General features: G+C 59.5%; 1 protein-coding gene across 1 annotated transcript; it reads right to left on the bottom strand.

Moving 5' to 3' along the window:
- Positions 1-2,594: 2,594 nt before the first annotated feature.
- On the bottom strand, positions 2,595-13,998 carry LOC134488555 (occludin-like). The gene is made up of 7 exons (XM_063291036.1): positions 13,210-13,998; positions 9,559-9,717; positions 6,762-6,904; positions 5,890-6,102; positions 4,587-4,758; positions 3,929-3,970; positions 2,595-2,804 (listed from the first exon to the last, which is right to left on the bottom strand). The coding sequence occupies exons 1-7, from the start codon at positions 13,915-13,917 to the stop codon at positions 2,703-2,705; spliced, it is 1,539 nt and encodes a 512-aa protein (XP_063147106.1). The 5' UTR covers positions 13,918-13,998; the 3' UTR covers positions 2,595-2,702.

Below are 13,998 nucleotides of genomic sequence, written 5' to 3' on the forward strand. Positions count from 1 at the left end.
CCCACTCCCAGCTTATCAAGAGTCTGAACTGGGGAGCTGCTGCTGCTGCTGCTGCTGCACGTGGCTGCTGCTCTTCAAGCTGGGGGAGCCGGCCGCTGGGCAGCCAAGGAGCCGGTGCTGTTTTTTTTGTCCTTGGCCTTCAAGGACAGTGGCGGGGCTGAGGACACTCGCCTTCCAAGCTGTGGGGCAAATCACCAGACTTCACCTGCGCCCCCAGCCGGAAGCGAATCAGCCCCCCCCCATTTCCGGGCTGGACTTTGGCCGTGCCCTCCAGAGCAGCAGAGGCAACGCCTCCCTGGGCCCCCTCCTCCGCTTGGCAGCTGGCAGAAAGTGATTGGGTCTCTGGAGCGTGGCTCCGATGGGGGGATCCCTTGGTCTGGGCACTGAAGGAAGATGGGCATACCTCCTGCTGGACCCTGGCCATCTTGCAAGGCCTGGTCCTGCAAGTGTGAGGTCATGAGCCAGAGGTGAAGGGTTGCACCCTCTCAAGGCTCATCAGCTGGGCTTGGCTGTTAGAATCTCAGGGAGCGAAGAGGGCCAGTTGAGGCATTGCCAGGGACGCTCTTCTCGGGCTTAAGGGGCCCACCCTCCTCCAAGGTTTCTGCAGGCCCAGGCCCTTGACCCTGTCCTTGGGGACAGGAAAGGTGGTTGAGCCACCCCAGGGTGTGGACCCAGGAAGGGAGGCTGTGTAAACAACATTGATGCTTCCTGCTCCTTGTAGTACGTGGCAGCCCTTTGAGGTAGGCCAGGTCAAGGAATGGGCATGGCTGGCAGGGATTCCAGGAATGCTCTTTATAGCCAAACCTTGAAAGCCTGCCAGGGTTTCTCTTGCTCCATCTCATGCCAAACAATCAGGGCAGGGTTACTCTTTCTCACCCTTGATTCTGCTGCAGGACCAGGTAACCATTTCTGAACCCCCTTGCTTGGTTCGTTCGTTCGTTCCCCTTCTCCTTCCCAGGACCAGGCTTACGTTCCGTCACCCTGCGTTTCGAACCACACCAGAACAGAGTAGCCAAGGGGCCCTGCTCCACGCTTAAACAGGGCAGGCGCAGGGGGCGAGAGCGTTGTTGCTGGTTCGGCTTGGCTTTGGGGAGAGGCAATGCCGGGATACGGTGACCGGTCTGCTGCTCTGGGGGTCCCTGTTGCACAACCCCAGCCAGCAGCAGAGCAAGGTGACCCAGACCCAGGGCACACAGGCCTCGCTCGGAAACATCTACCAGGGAAGTCCAGAGGTCAGCTCCACCCATCCACAGGCCATCCAGGAGCTCTGCCAGCCTCACCGAGAGCAGCCTGGGGGCTGCAGGGGGGTTGAGCCAGGTGCACCGTGGACCGATTCTGGTGCTTGCAGATGAACCGCGGTGGGCTGTTATGGGGAAGCTGGGAGGGGGCTACGTTGTGGTGCATCCAGGAGGGAGGCAGCAGTGCCTGGGCCCCCCGGCTGCGCACTCTCAGGCGATCCTTGGGGATCCCTGGCAGAGAACGTTGGGCTCCTGGGAAGTAATTTCACATCCAGGCCTTGCCAACAGACACAGACAAACAGCCATGAGTTTCCCCACATTTATTAAAGGTACAGCTTTACTATTAAAAAAAAAAAAGTCTGTCCCCCCCTCCCCATTTTCATGATATGTACATCCCCTTCCCCCCACGGGTGGAGACCCCGCATGGCTGTGGCTCCTGGGGGCTATTTGGCCAGCGGGTCTCGAGAGCAGGCCGTTTCTGAGCTCCTGCTTGGCTCCAAACACAGAAACCCCTTGTGGAGGTGGACCAAGAAAAGAGGTTCGTGCTTGGGACCCCTGGAGGGCTTCTCCCTCCCCATAGAGCTACCCAGAGCCGACTCCTCGGCTGCGTTTTGCAGGGACGGGAGGCAGAAATGCAATCTGAGGTGGCACCGCAGAGACGGGGCGTGTTTCCAACAGCAGACCTGGGGGGGGGCTGTGCTCTCCACCCAGATGCCGGTTGGCACGCCAATACGGCACAAGGGGGAGGAGGAAAACGCCAAGGACCCGCTGTGACTCCCAAGTGGGAATGCAAATGGGGGGCCGCAAAGTGTGTTGCTTTGCCCACCTCCCTGAGCGAGCAGCCGCTTCCTTTTTCAGACGTGACTTTCCAGGAGCAGCTGAATCCCACCCGGCAGCTTGGGATGCCAATCCACGCATCCGAGGAGGAGGATTTGATCTTGAGAAATGTGCATGCTGTAAGTTTCTTCCTCTTTAAGGTGCCACAAGCCACTACTTGCGGTGTTGGGGTTTCATCCCGCCCCCCTTCTCCCTGCACACTCCTCCAACTTGATTTGCCCCAAACAGAAGCCCCACGGCAGCTGGAGGTTCCCAGAAAACCACCTGGAGGCTGCTACGAAAGAGCTTTTAGTCAATGCCCGCCATCATCTCTGCTTGCCCAAGAACTAGAGACGAGTTTTTTGGCACAGGAGAAAAATACGTCAGCATCGAAAAGGAAATTCACCAAACGGAAATGGAAACCCCTTGGTGGGAGGACTAGCAGGCTTCCCGACCTCTTCGGCATCCACAGAGTCCCGGCAGGGCCCCGAAAGCCGTGGGGTCCCTGGGGCTTCACTGACTGCCCCAAGGACGGAAAGGAACGGCCGGGCAAGAGGAAGGGCCGCTGCGTGGCGGCTGCCAGTCAGTCCTTCGGGGCCCCAGAGGAAGCTGGGCCCCGGCTCCTCTCACCCAGGGCCCCGCCCCAGCTCACCCTCGGTGCTTGTCGTACTCGCTCACCATCCGCTTGATGTGGAAAAGCTTCTTCCTCAGGGACTTGTTCTCCATTTTCTTGCTCTGGTACTCCGGAGTCTGTCCCGGGTTCAAAGGGAGAGAAGCCTTGTGTGACCGGAGCTGCTGTTGTCCCCACAGCCTCCAGCAGGGCTGGACAAGATCACCCCCTCATGGCTGTTGTACTGTAACTCCTCCCATCCCCAGCCCCGACTTGGAAGACCCCGGGCCAGTGCCCCGAGGGGCGATCACGGGCGCTTTGGCAGTGCCCTTTAAATTCAGAGCAATCTGGAGTGGGAACTCGGCATGCACTGGTGCTCCCCTGAACTGCTGCCGAGCAGCAACTTCCTGGCCCCGAATGTGGGGCCAGAGGGCCCAACCCAGCCAAGAGTGGGCCGTGTGCGGTGACCAGACCAGACTGGGCTGCCGTGTGGAGGGTAAGACAATGACCTTGACGGAGATAGGGGAGAGAGAGAAGGCTTATGCCCAAGTCGTGCAGGAGGTACGCAAAGCCGTCTCCGACAGAGACCTCCCCAACTCACAGAAGTGTAAGAGGGGGAGGTCCAGCACAGTCAGGCTTGCCAGATGCTGTTATTTCAGCTAATAAAAATTGTTTTAGCCTTCCTGTGGAGCCAACCCCCTGGTCTGGTCTGACAACCAGCTTGCAAGTTTGATACGTAGATACATTTTCCTCCTGTCACTCTGGCAATGGATCTGGCCCATCCCCGTCAAGGTCACCTTCTGTGTTCTCTGCATGCTGCCAGAAGTTGCACGTGCTGCTACTTCTGCGAAAGACAAGCATGATGTGCACCCCAATGTTCAAGCCCCTTTAGGTCCCCATTCGCTGAAATGGGGGGGGGTCTCTTCTGATCTCCTCAAAGGCCTTGCCCTGCTGTCTTCCCCCTCTGGATCCCGATTCTGGAAGCAAGCTGGGGGAACGAAAGAGGCCCAGGGTTCCCGGTGGGGCTACGTAAGGGGGCAGAGGAGTGTCTCTTCCCTCCCACCGTTGCATTTCTGTCCAAATGAGATTCCCCCGCCACATGTAAAGGCATCCCTTCGGAGCCCAAAGGGCCAATCTGCCTCTAACCCGGGGGCAGTTCTCGCAGCTCTGGGCCTCCCAAGGGCCCCCCATTGCTCGCGATCCAGGCCAGAGTGGCTGGGGATGATGGGGACTGGGAGCAGGGCTGCTACGCAAGGGCACTCACGCGCTTCAGGTCCTTCAGGCGATTGTACTCCTCCGCCACTCCCTGCCAGAAAAACACCAGAGTTGGGAGAGGAACAGACCGGGGGACACAAAATAGAGCTTCCACGTTCAGAAGCAGTACAACTCAGAGCAAGCCAGGAACACTCGTGGGCAGCTGTGGGGCAGGAACCTGCCAGGAGCTGAACTCTTGGCCAGCAGCCCTCTGCACCCAAGTCAGCAGCGGAGACGGCAGCCCAAGGTGGCGAGCGAGGCCTGGGCTGCTGGACGGGGCTTTGGCACTGGCCGGGGTAGTCTGCCGGGGGCCTGGAGAAGCAGGCTGGGTTAACGAGGGCAAGGCTAGTGGGCCCCAGACAAGGGTCTAGCCTGCCCCTCGCTCGTCCCATGCTCAGCTTGCAGCCTGCATGATGGCAGCCAAGGGCATCCACAGGGTTGCCAGGAGGCCACTGTGCAATGGAACAGCCTTTTCCACAAATGCCCGGGAAAAAGCAGGCAGACCTGGCAGCTCAATTCCACAGCAACAAGCCAACCCCGCCTCTGTTGGGGAACTGTGGCCCAAAGGGACGTCTTGACGGGGGCCTCCCCGGCAGCTGCTCCCTTTCTCAATGGGAGCGCTGGCCCTACTCCCTGGGGGCCGTGGCTTCCCGTTTCAGGGGGCCCACCTGGTACTGGAGGGTGTCCTCTGGCAAGAGGTCCAGTTGCTTGCTGAGCTGGTGGATCTGGTCGTTGATGCCGTCCATCTCGGCACAAAGCTGCTTGTAGTGCTTGAGGTCGGTGTCAAAATCCTGCTTGTATTTCTGGCGGGCGTCAGCGGATGTGATTGGTGGGTAGTGGCTGCGAGGAGAGGCAGGGGAGGCTCAGCCCAGGGCCGGGGGCACAAGGTCACCCCTGAGGCTAACCCCACCCTGCCACTGGCAAGAGTGGCAAGCGGGGAGCAAGCAGAGGAAGACCCAACGAGGGGCCATTCTTCATCCTTGCACCTGCAGGGTTCGGAGTTCCACTTTCTGGACAGTGAGGGAAGGCTGACCCATATGGAGGGCACACTGCAGGGCACAATCCGTGAGCCCCAAGTCAGAGAACAGCCCCAGCGAGGCCGAGGGAGGGCCTGGCCTCCGGTTCCACCATGGAGAAATGGGGTTCTGTCTACATGGCGATTCAATGGGCTCCCCGAGATTCAGACCACTCACAACTGTAACCTGCCCGCATTCCCTGCCTCCTCTGGTGCCCTTCCTGCTACCAACTCTCTCGTCCAGGATGCCCACTCCCTCCCTCCCCAGCAGCTGCTACCAAATCCCAGGGCCTCTCCAAAATCCCTCCATCGGCCTGGTCGGCGGCCTGCCTTCCCCTCCCTCCTTCCCACCTCCAGGTCCCTGGTCTCCAAAGGCCTCTGCCCAGGTCTCTGCCCAGCTCCCCGGGGCTTTTGGCCCCCACCAGACTCCTCCCCCCCCTGCCCCGAGGGGAGAGGACCCTTAACTTGGGGTTGAAGGTGGCCCGCAACCCCCGAAGGCCGGGGCCGGCTTGTTTTGACGGTGCAGCTGCCCACCCCGACGACCCCCAGGGGGAGTTCTCCCCCTGCAGCCCCTGCGACTTCTTGCACCAGGAAGCTCACACGTGACCAGAGAGTCTGTGCTTCCCTTAAGCCGTTAAAAGGAAAAATCCATCACGGTTTTATGGCTATTCTCGCATCTTTGCAGGACCAGGGGAATTGCTCCCCAGGCATCAGGACGGGACCCCCCGGAGGAAGCCGCTCGAGGAAACAAAACGCCCAGCTGGTTTTCTGAATGTTCCATGGTAACGCGGCTTATTACCACGATGTGCCTCGCGTTGCCTGAACTGTGTTGGTAAAGCCCAGAGAGGAATCCGACAGCCCTTCAGCTCTGAGCCCGCCCCCCGCCGCCCGCCCTCAATTCCTCTTGGGTCTCCCATCCCGGCTCCCTCCCTGCAGGGCCCCCCACGCGGCCCCACCTGGCCCACTCGTCCGGGTCCTGCTCGTCGCTGGACTCCACCGCCGTGGTATAGTCGGTCTCGTACTGGGACTCCTCCAGCTCCGGGTTCCTCCTCCGCCCCCTCCTGCCCCTGCGGGCGGGCGGCTTGCTGGGGGTCTCCTGGGTTTTCTCTTCCCAAGTGCTGGAACTCAAGGTCCGAGCGCGCTTGTCCGCGGATGCGTGGAAAGGCGGGCTGGGGAGGCCAAAGACCACACTGGAAAGTCAAGCTCCGCTTTACTGACAGCAGCATCAGTAACAGAACCTTGCAGGTCTGGCTGTGCTGGACACCCTCCCCACGCCCCAGTGAATCTGGGGGGCGTCTGCCTGGTCCGCGCCCAGATATTATCTGACTTCCCAGGACCTAAAGAATATTTCAGCCCCCTCTGCCTAGCAAGGGTTCTCGCGTCCTTCTGCCGAGACCACCTCTGCCGTGGTCACTCTACAGTTCCACACGGGACCCGCACAGGCAGAAATGGACTGCATCTCAGGAGTGGAGGGCGTGGCCAGGAGAGCACTGGGCCAACTGCCAGAGGAGGACCCCTCTGTCAACAGCTACCGGCCAGTACAGCGCAACAGAGCCCCCTTATCCAGAAGCAGTCTACCCCTTCCCAATAGCACGAGGTGAACAGACAGAAGGTCTGCTTGTGGCACTGCCTGTTCCCTGTTGATGGGCTCACAGGCTCTTCCTTGGCTCTGTCCCCCAGGGCTCTTCCCATTACACAGGGGCAGCAACGCCCACCTGGCAAAGCAGTCTGCCGCTAGAGAAGTTGGGGGGACAAGCGTTGGCCCAATCCCGTTCCAGGGCTCCTCTCGGGTCCAGAGGGTGAGAAGCCCCCCAGCCTCCCGGCTCACCTGCCCTGGACTTCTGCGTAGTCCCGCTCCACAGCTCGGTAGTTGGAGGGGCTGACGGGAGCATTGACGGGGCTGGTGGGCTTCTCCGAGTACGCCATGGTGGCCGAATCGGTGGGGCTGGCCCGGTCGTCCACGTTCTTCACCTGCAGAGGGGCAACAGGCACTCCTCAGCTCCCCAGAGGCCCCCAAGCTTGGGCTCCGGAACGTGACCCCTGGCCCCAGCCTCTCCCAGCCTCAGGTGGAAACTATAGTTCCCAGAATCCCCAGCGACGACCATGGCTTCCAGTAAACTCAGTCGGGATGTCTGGTGCCCCCAAGTGGGAGTTTCCGCCACAGGAGGCACTGGGCTCAGCACACCCCAAAAAACCATTCCCCACCCCTTGGAGGGCAACCTTTCCAGCCAAACAGGCAGAGCTGAACCCCCACAGCAGATGGAGCAAGGGCTGGAAAATGGAAGCAGGGGAGGAGGTGGGGGGCCTGGGGGAGGCAAGAGATCACCGCAGCAGCATCTTCCAAGCCACCCTTGTGTGGGGGAGTCAGCCACATGCCAAGGCTTTTTACGTGTTCGGCCACACTGCCCTGAGGCAAGCCCTGGTTTCCTGCACAGACCTGTCCCGCTGGCCCAGCCCCAAGATCTGTCTGCTGCCATCCTGACCAGGCTGGGGCTCTCCCTGCCAGCCACCCCTTGGCTGCTGCGCATGTTCTGGCTCTGACCACACAGCCCCGTGTCTAAGACCCACGGGGCCTCCCACACCTTGCGCTCGTCCCTGGCATTTCCATGCCTGGGAAGGAGTGTGGCTGTGTGCCAGCCCGGAGTAGCAGCAGCAGCTGTCTTGGCTGCGTTTCGAGGGGGCAGGCGTGCCTTCCGCAGGAGGGATGGGCCTGACCCCCCCAAACCTCTGCCCTCTCCTTCTGGGGTCTTTGGGGAAGAGGAGTTTGGATTGCAGCCAGCGGTGAGCCAAAAAAGCAGCAGTCTGGCCACCCCCTTTCTGACTCACAAATTTCATTAAAAGGCAGCAGCTTTCTTGCGTGGGAACCAGACTCCTGATTTCTGGTCATGGCAGACTAATCTGGTTTTCCTTCTACCAAGTCCACCGTAAGACACAAGAAACAGAGTTTGGAACTGGGCTAGCGCTTCTGCGCATCGCTTGGAAAAGAGCATCGGGGAGGAACTTCCCATGTCCTGCACGCAAAGGTTTTGCTCCTTTCTTCAGGGGCTCAGACGGCCGTGAAGCAGCCTTGGCGGAGAGGAGGCATCTTGGGGAGCCCACAGGACCGAGCCCGGGCCGATCTCAGCACCCCTGCCATTGCCACGTCAGCCTGACCCGTTGCCTGCGCTCCCTTCTCTGCTCAGGGCCGAGGCTGTTCCTTCTCTTGGGACCCGCTTGGATCCCTGGGGTGGGTCCTCCCCATCCTCCAGTCCTGGGGCTGCGCAAGGCTGAGCGCTTCCCCTCCTCCCCTCCCAGTGCAAGCCAGCGCAGGATGCCCTGATGCCACCCTTCTCTCAGGGGGCACCCTTGACCCAAGGAGATGCCCTCTGTGGTGCAGCCCTTCCCACCCACTGCCCCCCAGGGCTGACTCTGCCCCAGAGGGACACATGGCAAGGCTTGCTAAGGTCCCGGGTCAGCTTGGAGCCTTGGGAAGCGGCTCCCCACTCCCTGCTCCCTGTCCTGGACAGAGCCCCACAGAGCCACGAGCCAAGTCCTCCTGGGGGGCTGCCCTTCTTGCCCTTGAGGCCCCGGGATCCTCCTCCTTGCAGGCCTGTAAAAACTCCGCCCCTCCTGAAGGTGCAGCCAGAGGTCAAAGTCCAGTGCCCCACCCCCAAGAGCTCGGCCACCAGACGCGGTTCCTGAAGTGGGGGACAAATGACCCCTGGGGCTGGAACGCCACTTTCGTCTTGGGGGACGCACAAGCCAAGCCCTTGCGCCTTGGGTCCTGTGGGGCCCCTCCGCCCCAGCTGGCCACCTGATGCCCTGTGAAGAGCAGCGGCACCTTGGGGGCGGCCTCAGCGGTTAATCATTGATGCGACCGAAACCAGAGAATGCCGTAAACAGCGTGCGGAGAGAGACCTCTCAATTTCTCTCTCTCTCTCTCACGCGCGCGCACACACACACACACACACACACACAGACTAGCGTCTTCAGCGTAGGTGGCAGGCTTGTGAAAATGTTGCTGTTGTTACACATCAGAAATCGGAGGGGGGAGAAAATTATGGGTGAATTTAGGGAAATAATCATAGAAGAAATGTCAGGAGGGAGGGAAGGAAGGAAGACATAGATGCGTAAAAAGCAGCGGGAAGGAAACTGATCGAAATAGAAAAGGAGGCCGGGCATTTTCTCCTTGGTTCAGCCATGCAGACCAGGAACAACAGGAGAGGGTCACCCAGGCCTCTCCTCGTAACCACGATGGTGCCAAAATGTTGAACTGGGCACTGCAATGCCAGAAACAAGCTCAGCTCTTCTGTGGCAACTCTGCGGAGGGGCAGAGTTTGCAACACACGCTTTCCCCTGTCCCTGCCTAAAAAGGCCTGTGGAGGATAAGCTTCATTCGTGGGTCGCACAGGAAGCCCCCCCAGAAATGATTGCACTGTTTGTGCAGGGGGAGGTGTGCACACAAAGCGGCCCCATTTTTCCCTTCCCAGCCCAGGCCCAGCCCAAATTCTCAGGAGAGGGGAAGGCGTGGACGGCCAGGCGCTGCCGAAGGAGCCCAGGGTGTCCGCTGCAGCTGCCCTCCCGCGGCTGGGGTGGGGTGGGGCTGTGCGCAAGAGAAGGCCACCCGCCACCCTTGCCCCACTCACCCATTCCTCCACGTTGGGACCCTCCTCCAGCACCGGCGGCCGGTCCCAGTAAATGTTGGGCTTCCCAAACCGCCAAATCTTCTGGCGCGTCTTGTGGGCAAAGAAGCAGTTGATGCAGAGCAGGATCACCAGGAGGAAGCCGCAGACGATGGCGACGGCCTGGAGGTGAGAAAGCCAAGAGGAAGAGCTAAACCCCCTTCCTCCATTTGAAATCTCCTGCCCCTGCCCCCAAATTCCTGGCAGCCAACCACTGCCCTGACCCGAAGGGGCTTTTGGCTCATGCTCAGTGACTCCATAGCCCGAGGGATGGGCTCCTTCTCAGCTGGAGGAAATTGCACCTGCAGAGCAAGGGGGCCCCTCCGAGCCCTGCAGGCATCCCGCGCAAGCCACGAGGACACTGGGCACATCAGCAGGGGACAATTAGGCAATTCATGACATCCTGGCACATGTGAGTTCACTGGCTTTCCTTGGACTCCTTGCAGACTGTCCCATATCTGCACCCTTCACCTCAAAGATCCCAGCGCTTAATCACGACAAATGAGACAACCCATTTTCTGGGTCAGCACCATTCCCTGAGCGTAATGTGCCAAAAGGCTTGGGGTTTGCATGGCACCAAAAACACTAAGCAGGGCTGAAACTCCCTACACTGCGCTTGCTGTGCAAACAAGAGGACTTTGGCGATCCAGGTCGGCACGTCAGGCCCAGAGAATTCCCTGAGGCTTGTCAAAATGGGCCAGCTGGAAACGAAAAGGTAGAAATAGGAAACTTGAGCGCCCCCAACCTGAAAGCGAAGCTTCCTCGCCTAAACCGGGGCATAAGAACATTTCCACCCTGCCTGGAGCGCTCACAAAACCAGCCAACACTCTGTGTCCAGATACAGCTCGGCCACTGTGCAGGGCCCTCTAAATCAGGGTTCCTCAACCTTGGGAACTCTAAGCTGTGCGGACTTCAACTCCTAGAATTGCTGGCTGGGGAATTCTGGGAGTTGAAGTCCGCACAGCTTGGAGTTCCCAAGGTTGAGGAACCCTGCTCTAAATCCTCCCCAAACCTGCTTCCCTCCTAGGCCAAAAAACTTCATTTCCGCACAAAAAGAGTTTCTGAGTCCAAGCTGGTTGCTCCTTGGATGGGACACCAGAGTGCAAATAAAACGAGGAAGTCAAAAAACCTAAGGTGGCAGTGGCCGCTTCCTCTTGGTGCTGAGCAAATGACAGGGCCATGCCCTGAATGACGGGGCTGTGCCCCAAAGACTGCTGGCCATGGGCTAGTCTAGCCTGGGCACCAGGGGATGCCCCATTTTGCACCAGCTGGAGCTTCCAGGCCCCCCTTGAGAGTAGCTCTGCACAGAGCACAAGGCAGCAGTCCGCCCGGTGTGGCTGCTGCCGCTGCTGCTGCTCCATCCAGCTCAGGAACAGCCAGCACAGCTGATGCGCTGGAGCATGGGCTGCCAATGCCCCTTTCCCACCCCTCTCCCTGGGGCCCAGAGGCAGCAGGGGCCAAGGAGCACTCCCAGGCTGCCAACCCCGAATGCAGAGCTGCCAGGCCAGAAGTGGAGACAGGAGGCAGCCCAGCCACGGTCCGCACAAGGACTGAACAGCTGAGCACAGAAAGGCCGACGCCCCCCGGGGCGAAATGGACCGGACTTCCTCGGATTAAACATTTGGAATAATTTCTAGCTTTGCACATTGGTGTGTCAATTAGCCTCTGCAAATTGCACGCACTTCCCCACGCCTTCTTTTCACACCCTAAACCCACGAGAACAGCTTGGTCTCCACAATTTGCATCCCAGAAAGTATTTTTTTACTTCTTAGTACTTGTGCATAATGTCCCCCAAGGGGGCCAGGTTATTTCTGCAGCCTTGTAGAGATCTCACAATTGTATTTGTGGTTTTCCATCTATTTCTGGGCTGTAGCTGCGGAAGAGCAGCTTCAAATGCCCAAACCCTATTCCTTAACCGGGTGTGTTGTTTGCTTCCCTTCCTAAAAACCATGAAATTCCATTGCAGCAGGAATCTCCCAATTATCCAAGCGTGTTGTGAGCGCTCTCACAAAATGGCTGCCACAAAGGGTTCGCCACGTCTGGAATGGTGGGCGGAGCCAAAGCAGAAGAGAAACCGGGTGCCTCGACCCCCAAGATGCTCTCTGTCACTCCAGCTTCCCTTTCTCCTGGGGTGGGGGGCCAGGGGCAAAGCACTGGCTGCCATTTTTATTTCCTAGGGATGCTGACGAGACTGGCTTGGGGGGGTCACGGGTGAAGAAATAAAGATGTGAAAAGTGCCCACAGAGCTGGGTATCAAGCAGTTCCTGAAATCTTCTCTTCCATATTTAGAAGCCATTTGGGCATTCTCTGGAAAAGATGCCAGCTGGAAAGGGGCATGGCTGGAGGATCACAGGGTGGGGGCAATGGGGAGGGGCCATATGGGAGGGGTGTGACCAAAGAAGGAAGTACAGGTAGACCTTGCTTAATGACTGCCCTGTTTAGCAACCGCTCAAAGTTACAATGGTGCTGGAAAAGTAACCTTGTGGTCAGTCCTCGCACTGATGACCATCACAATGACCCTGTGGTCATGTGATCACCATCTGCATGCTTCACAGCTGGCTTCCAACAAGCAGAGTCAATGGAGAAGCCAACAGTAACATTGTAAGTCACAGTCACGCAACGTCTCGCTTAATGACCGCATTGTTTAGTGGCGGAGTTGCCAGTCCCAATTGTGGTTGTTAAGCAGAGACTACCTGTAGCACTCCAACAGTAGGCTCACTGACAATACATTGTGCAAAGAATATGTTCCCCCTCACAAACCCCCTTATCTCTTCAAACAGAGGCTGGACTGTCACTTGACTGCAGCTCCTGCAGTTAAAGGGGGGTTGGACTAGATGGCCTCTGATGACCCTTCCCGTTCCAGCTCTATGATTCTACCAAAGGTCTTTAGGAAAGGAAACAGCAGCTTCCGATTACACACATCCACCAAGGTGATTCACCAGCCCAGCAGCCCCATCCGTGGGCTGGATAACGCCGCTGGGCTTGATGGGTGGACTTATCTTGTTTGCTCAACTGGGTAGTTTCGAGGGTGCTGCCGGCCCGGCCCACTCGATAACACTCTGATTGTTTTCTGCCAGAGCCCGAAACCGATGCCCAGATAAGCCCTTTCGCTCTTGAACAAAGAGTTCCTCGTATTTGCTTTCAACCCGTGTGACTGTTTCTGATGTTGGCGTTTCAGGGCAAGTGGCCGATAAAAAGAGAAGCGGTGAAAAGTCGTGGCAGGCTGCTGGGCCGCTCCAACTTCCCCACTCGGTGCCCAGCCCTGCCAAAAGGTCTGGGTACCTGAGCCTCATGCGGAGCTGGGCCAGCCCCACCTGAGGCTGAAGGGGGCCTGTGCCCTGGCAGGGCTGCCTGGCAGCTGGGTCGGCTCAGCCAGACGGAGCCGTGGCAATTCCCAGGACACAGCAGCAGGGCGAAGGGGTGGATCCTGCCCTGGCAGGGGGCCCAGAGTGGGGGTAAAGGGCTTCCCCAAGAGTCTCTCCGGCCTGGCCTGGCCTGGCCTGGCTGCTTCCCCGCCCACCAGCCGGAAGCAGGGCCACAACGAGGCCCAGGGAGGGCGCCCCATCTTGCCCTGTGTGGGGCTGCCCCATCCCAAGGTGAGACCCCTGCGCTCACCTCCTGCGGGTCCACCATGCAGTAATGGTAGAGGTACTGGTTGAAGACGGCTCCCGAGGTGTACACCTGGTTGCACAAGGCGAGCATGGGGTTGGCATTGTAGTAGCTCCCCGACATCTGGGCCTGGGGATTGACCCCCATGATGTAGACGATGGAGGCAATCAGCATGAGGAAGGCCAAGAGGGCGCAGACCACGATGGCCACCAAGTAGAACCGCCTGGACCGGGCCCCCCTGGACTTGGTGAGGCTGGTGATGGCCAGGGCCAGCAGCGCGATGAAGCACAGCACCGACATGGCAATCATGAAGCCGCTGGCCGAGCGGGGGTTGGTCATGCCGCCATAGTAGCCCATGCCATAGCCGCCGTAGTAGCCGCCCAGGCCTCCTCCGTAGCCGCCATAGTAGCCGCCCAGGCCTCCACCGTAACCCCCCCCGTAGTAGCCCCCCATGGAGCTGCCATAGAGCCCCCCGTAGCCGTAGTCCCAGACGAAGGTGGAGGCCACGCAGGCGAAGATGGCCACGCAGAGCAGGATCCCCACGCCCTCCAGGATCTTCATCACGCCGGGAGGGGAGGTCCACTTGTAGAAATGCTGGGGCTGGTCCTCGATGTAGTAGGAGCCCGGGGGGGGTGAGTGGACGGCGTACCCATAGTCCTCCCCTGGGGGACCGTAGCTGGGGGGGCTGTCGTACGGCTTCTTCGGGCTGTACATCCTGTGCACACAAGCTGGGGTGGGACCGGCCGAGAAGCTCCAAACGCTGCAGCCGGAGGGGGCCAACAGGGCCCCGTCAAG

The sequence above is a fragment of the Candoia aspera genome, chromosome 1 (assembly GCF_035149785.1).
Source record: "Candoia aspera isolate rCanAsp1 chromosome 1, rCanAsp1.hap2, whole genome shotgun sequence".
In the NCBI taxonomy this organism is placed as follows: Eukaryota; Metazoa; Chordata; class Lepidosauria; order Squamata; family Boidae; genus Candoia; species Candoia aspera.

Coding starts and splice junctions, on each gene's coding strand:
- LOC134488555 (XM_063291036.1), bottom strand. CDS start 13,917: ATGTACAGCCCGAAGAAGCCGTACGACAGCCCCCCCAGCTACGGTCCC. Junction 3,971..4,586: donor AGGACACCCTCCAGTACCAG/GTGGGCCCCCTG, acceptor TTTTTCTGGCAG/GGAGTGGCGGAGGAGTACAA. Junction 2,805..3,928: donor GCCTGAAGGACCTGAAGCGC/GTGAGTGCCCTT, acceptor AACCCGGGACAG/ACTCCGGAGTACCAGAGCAA.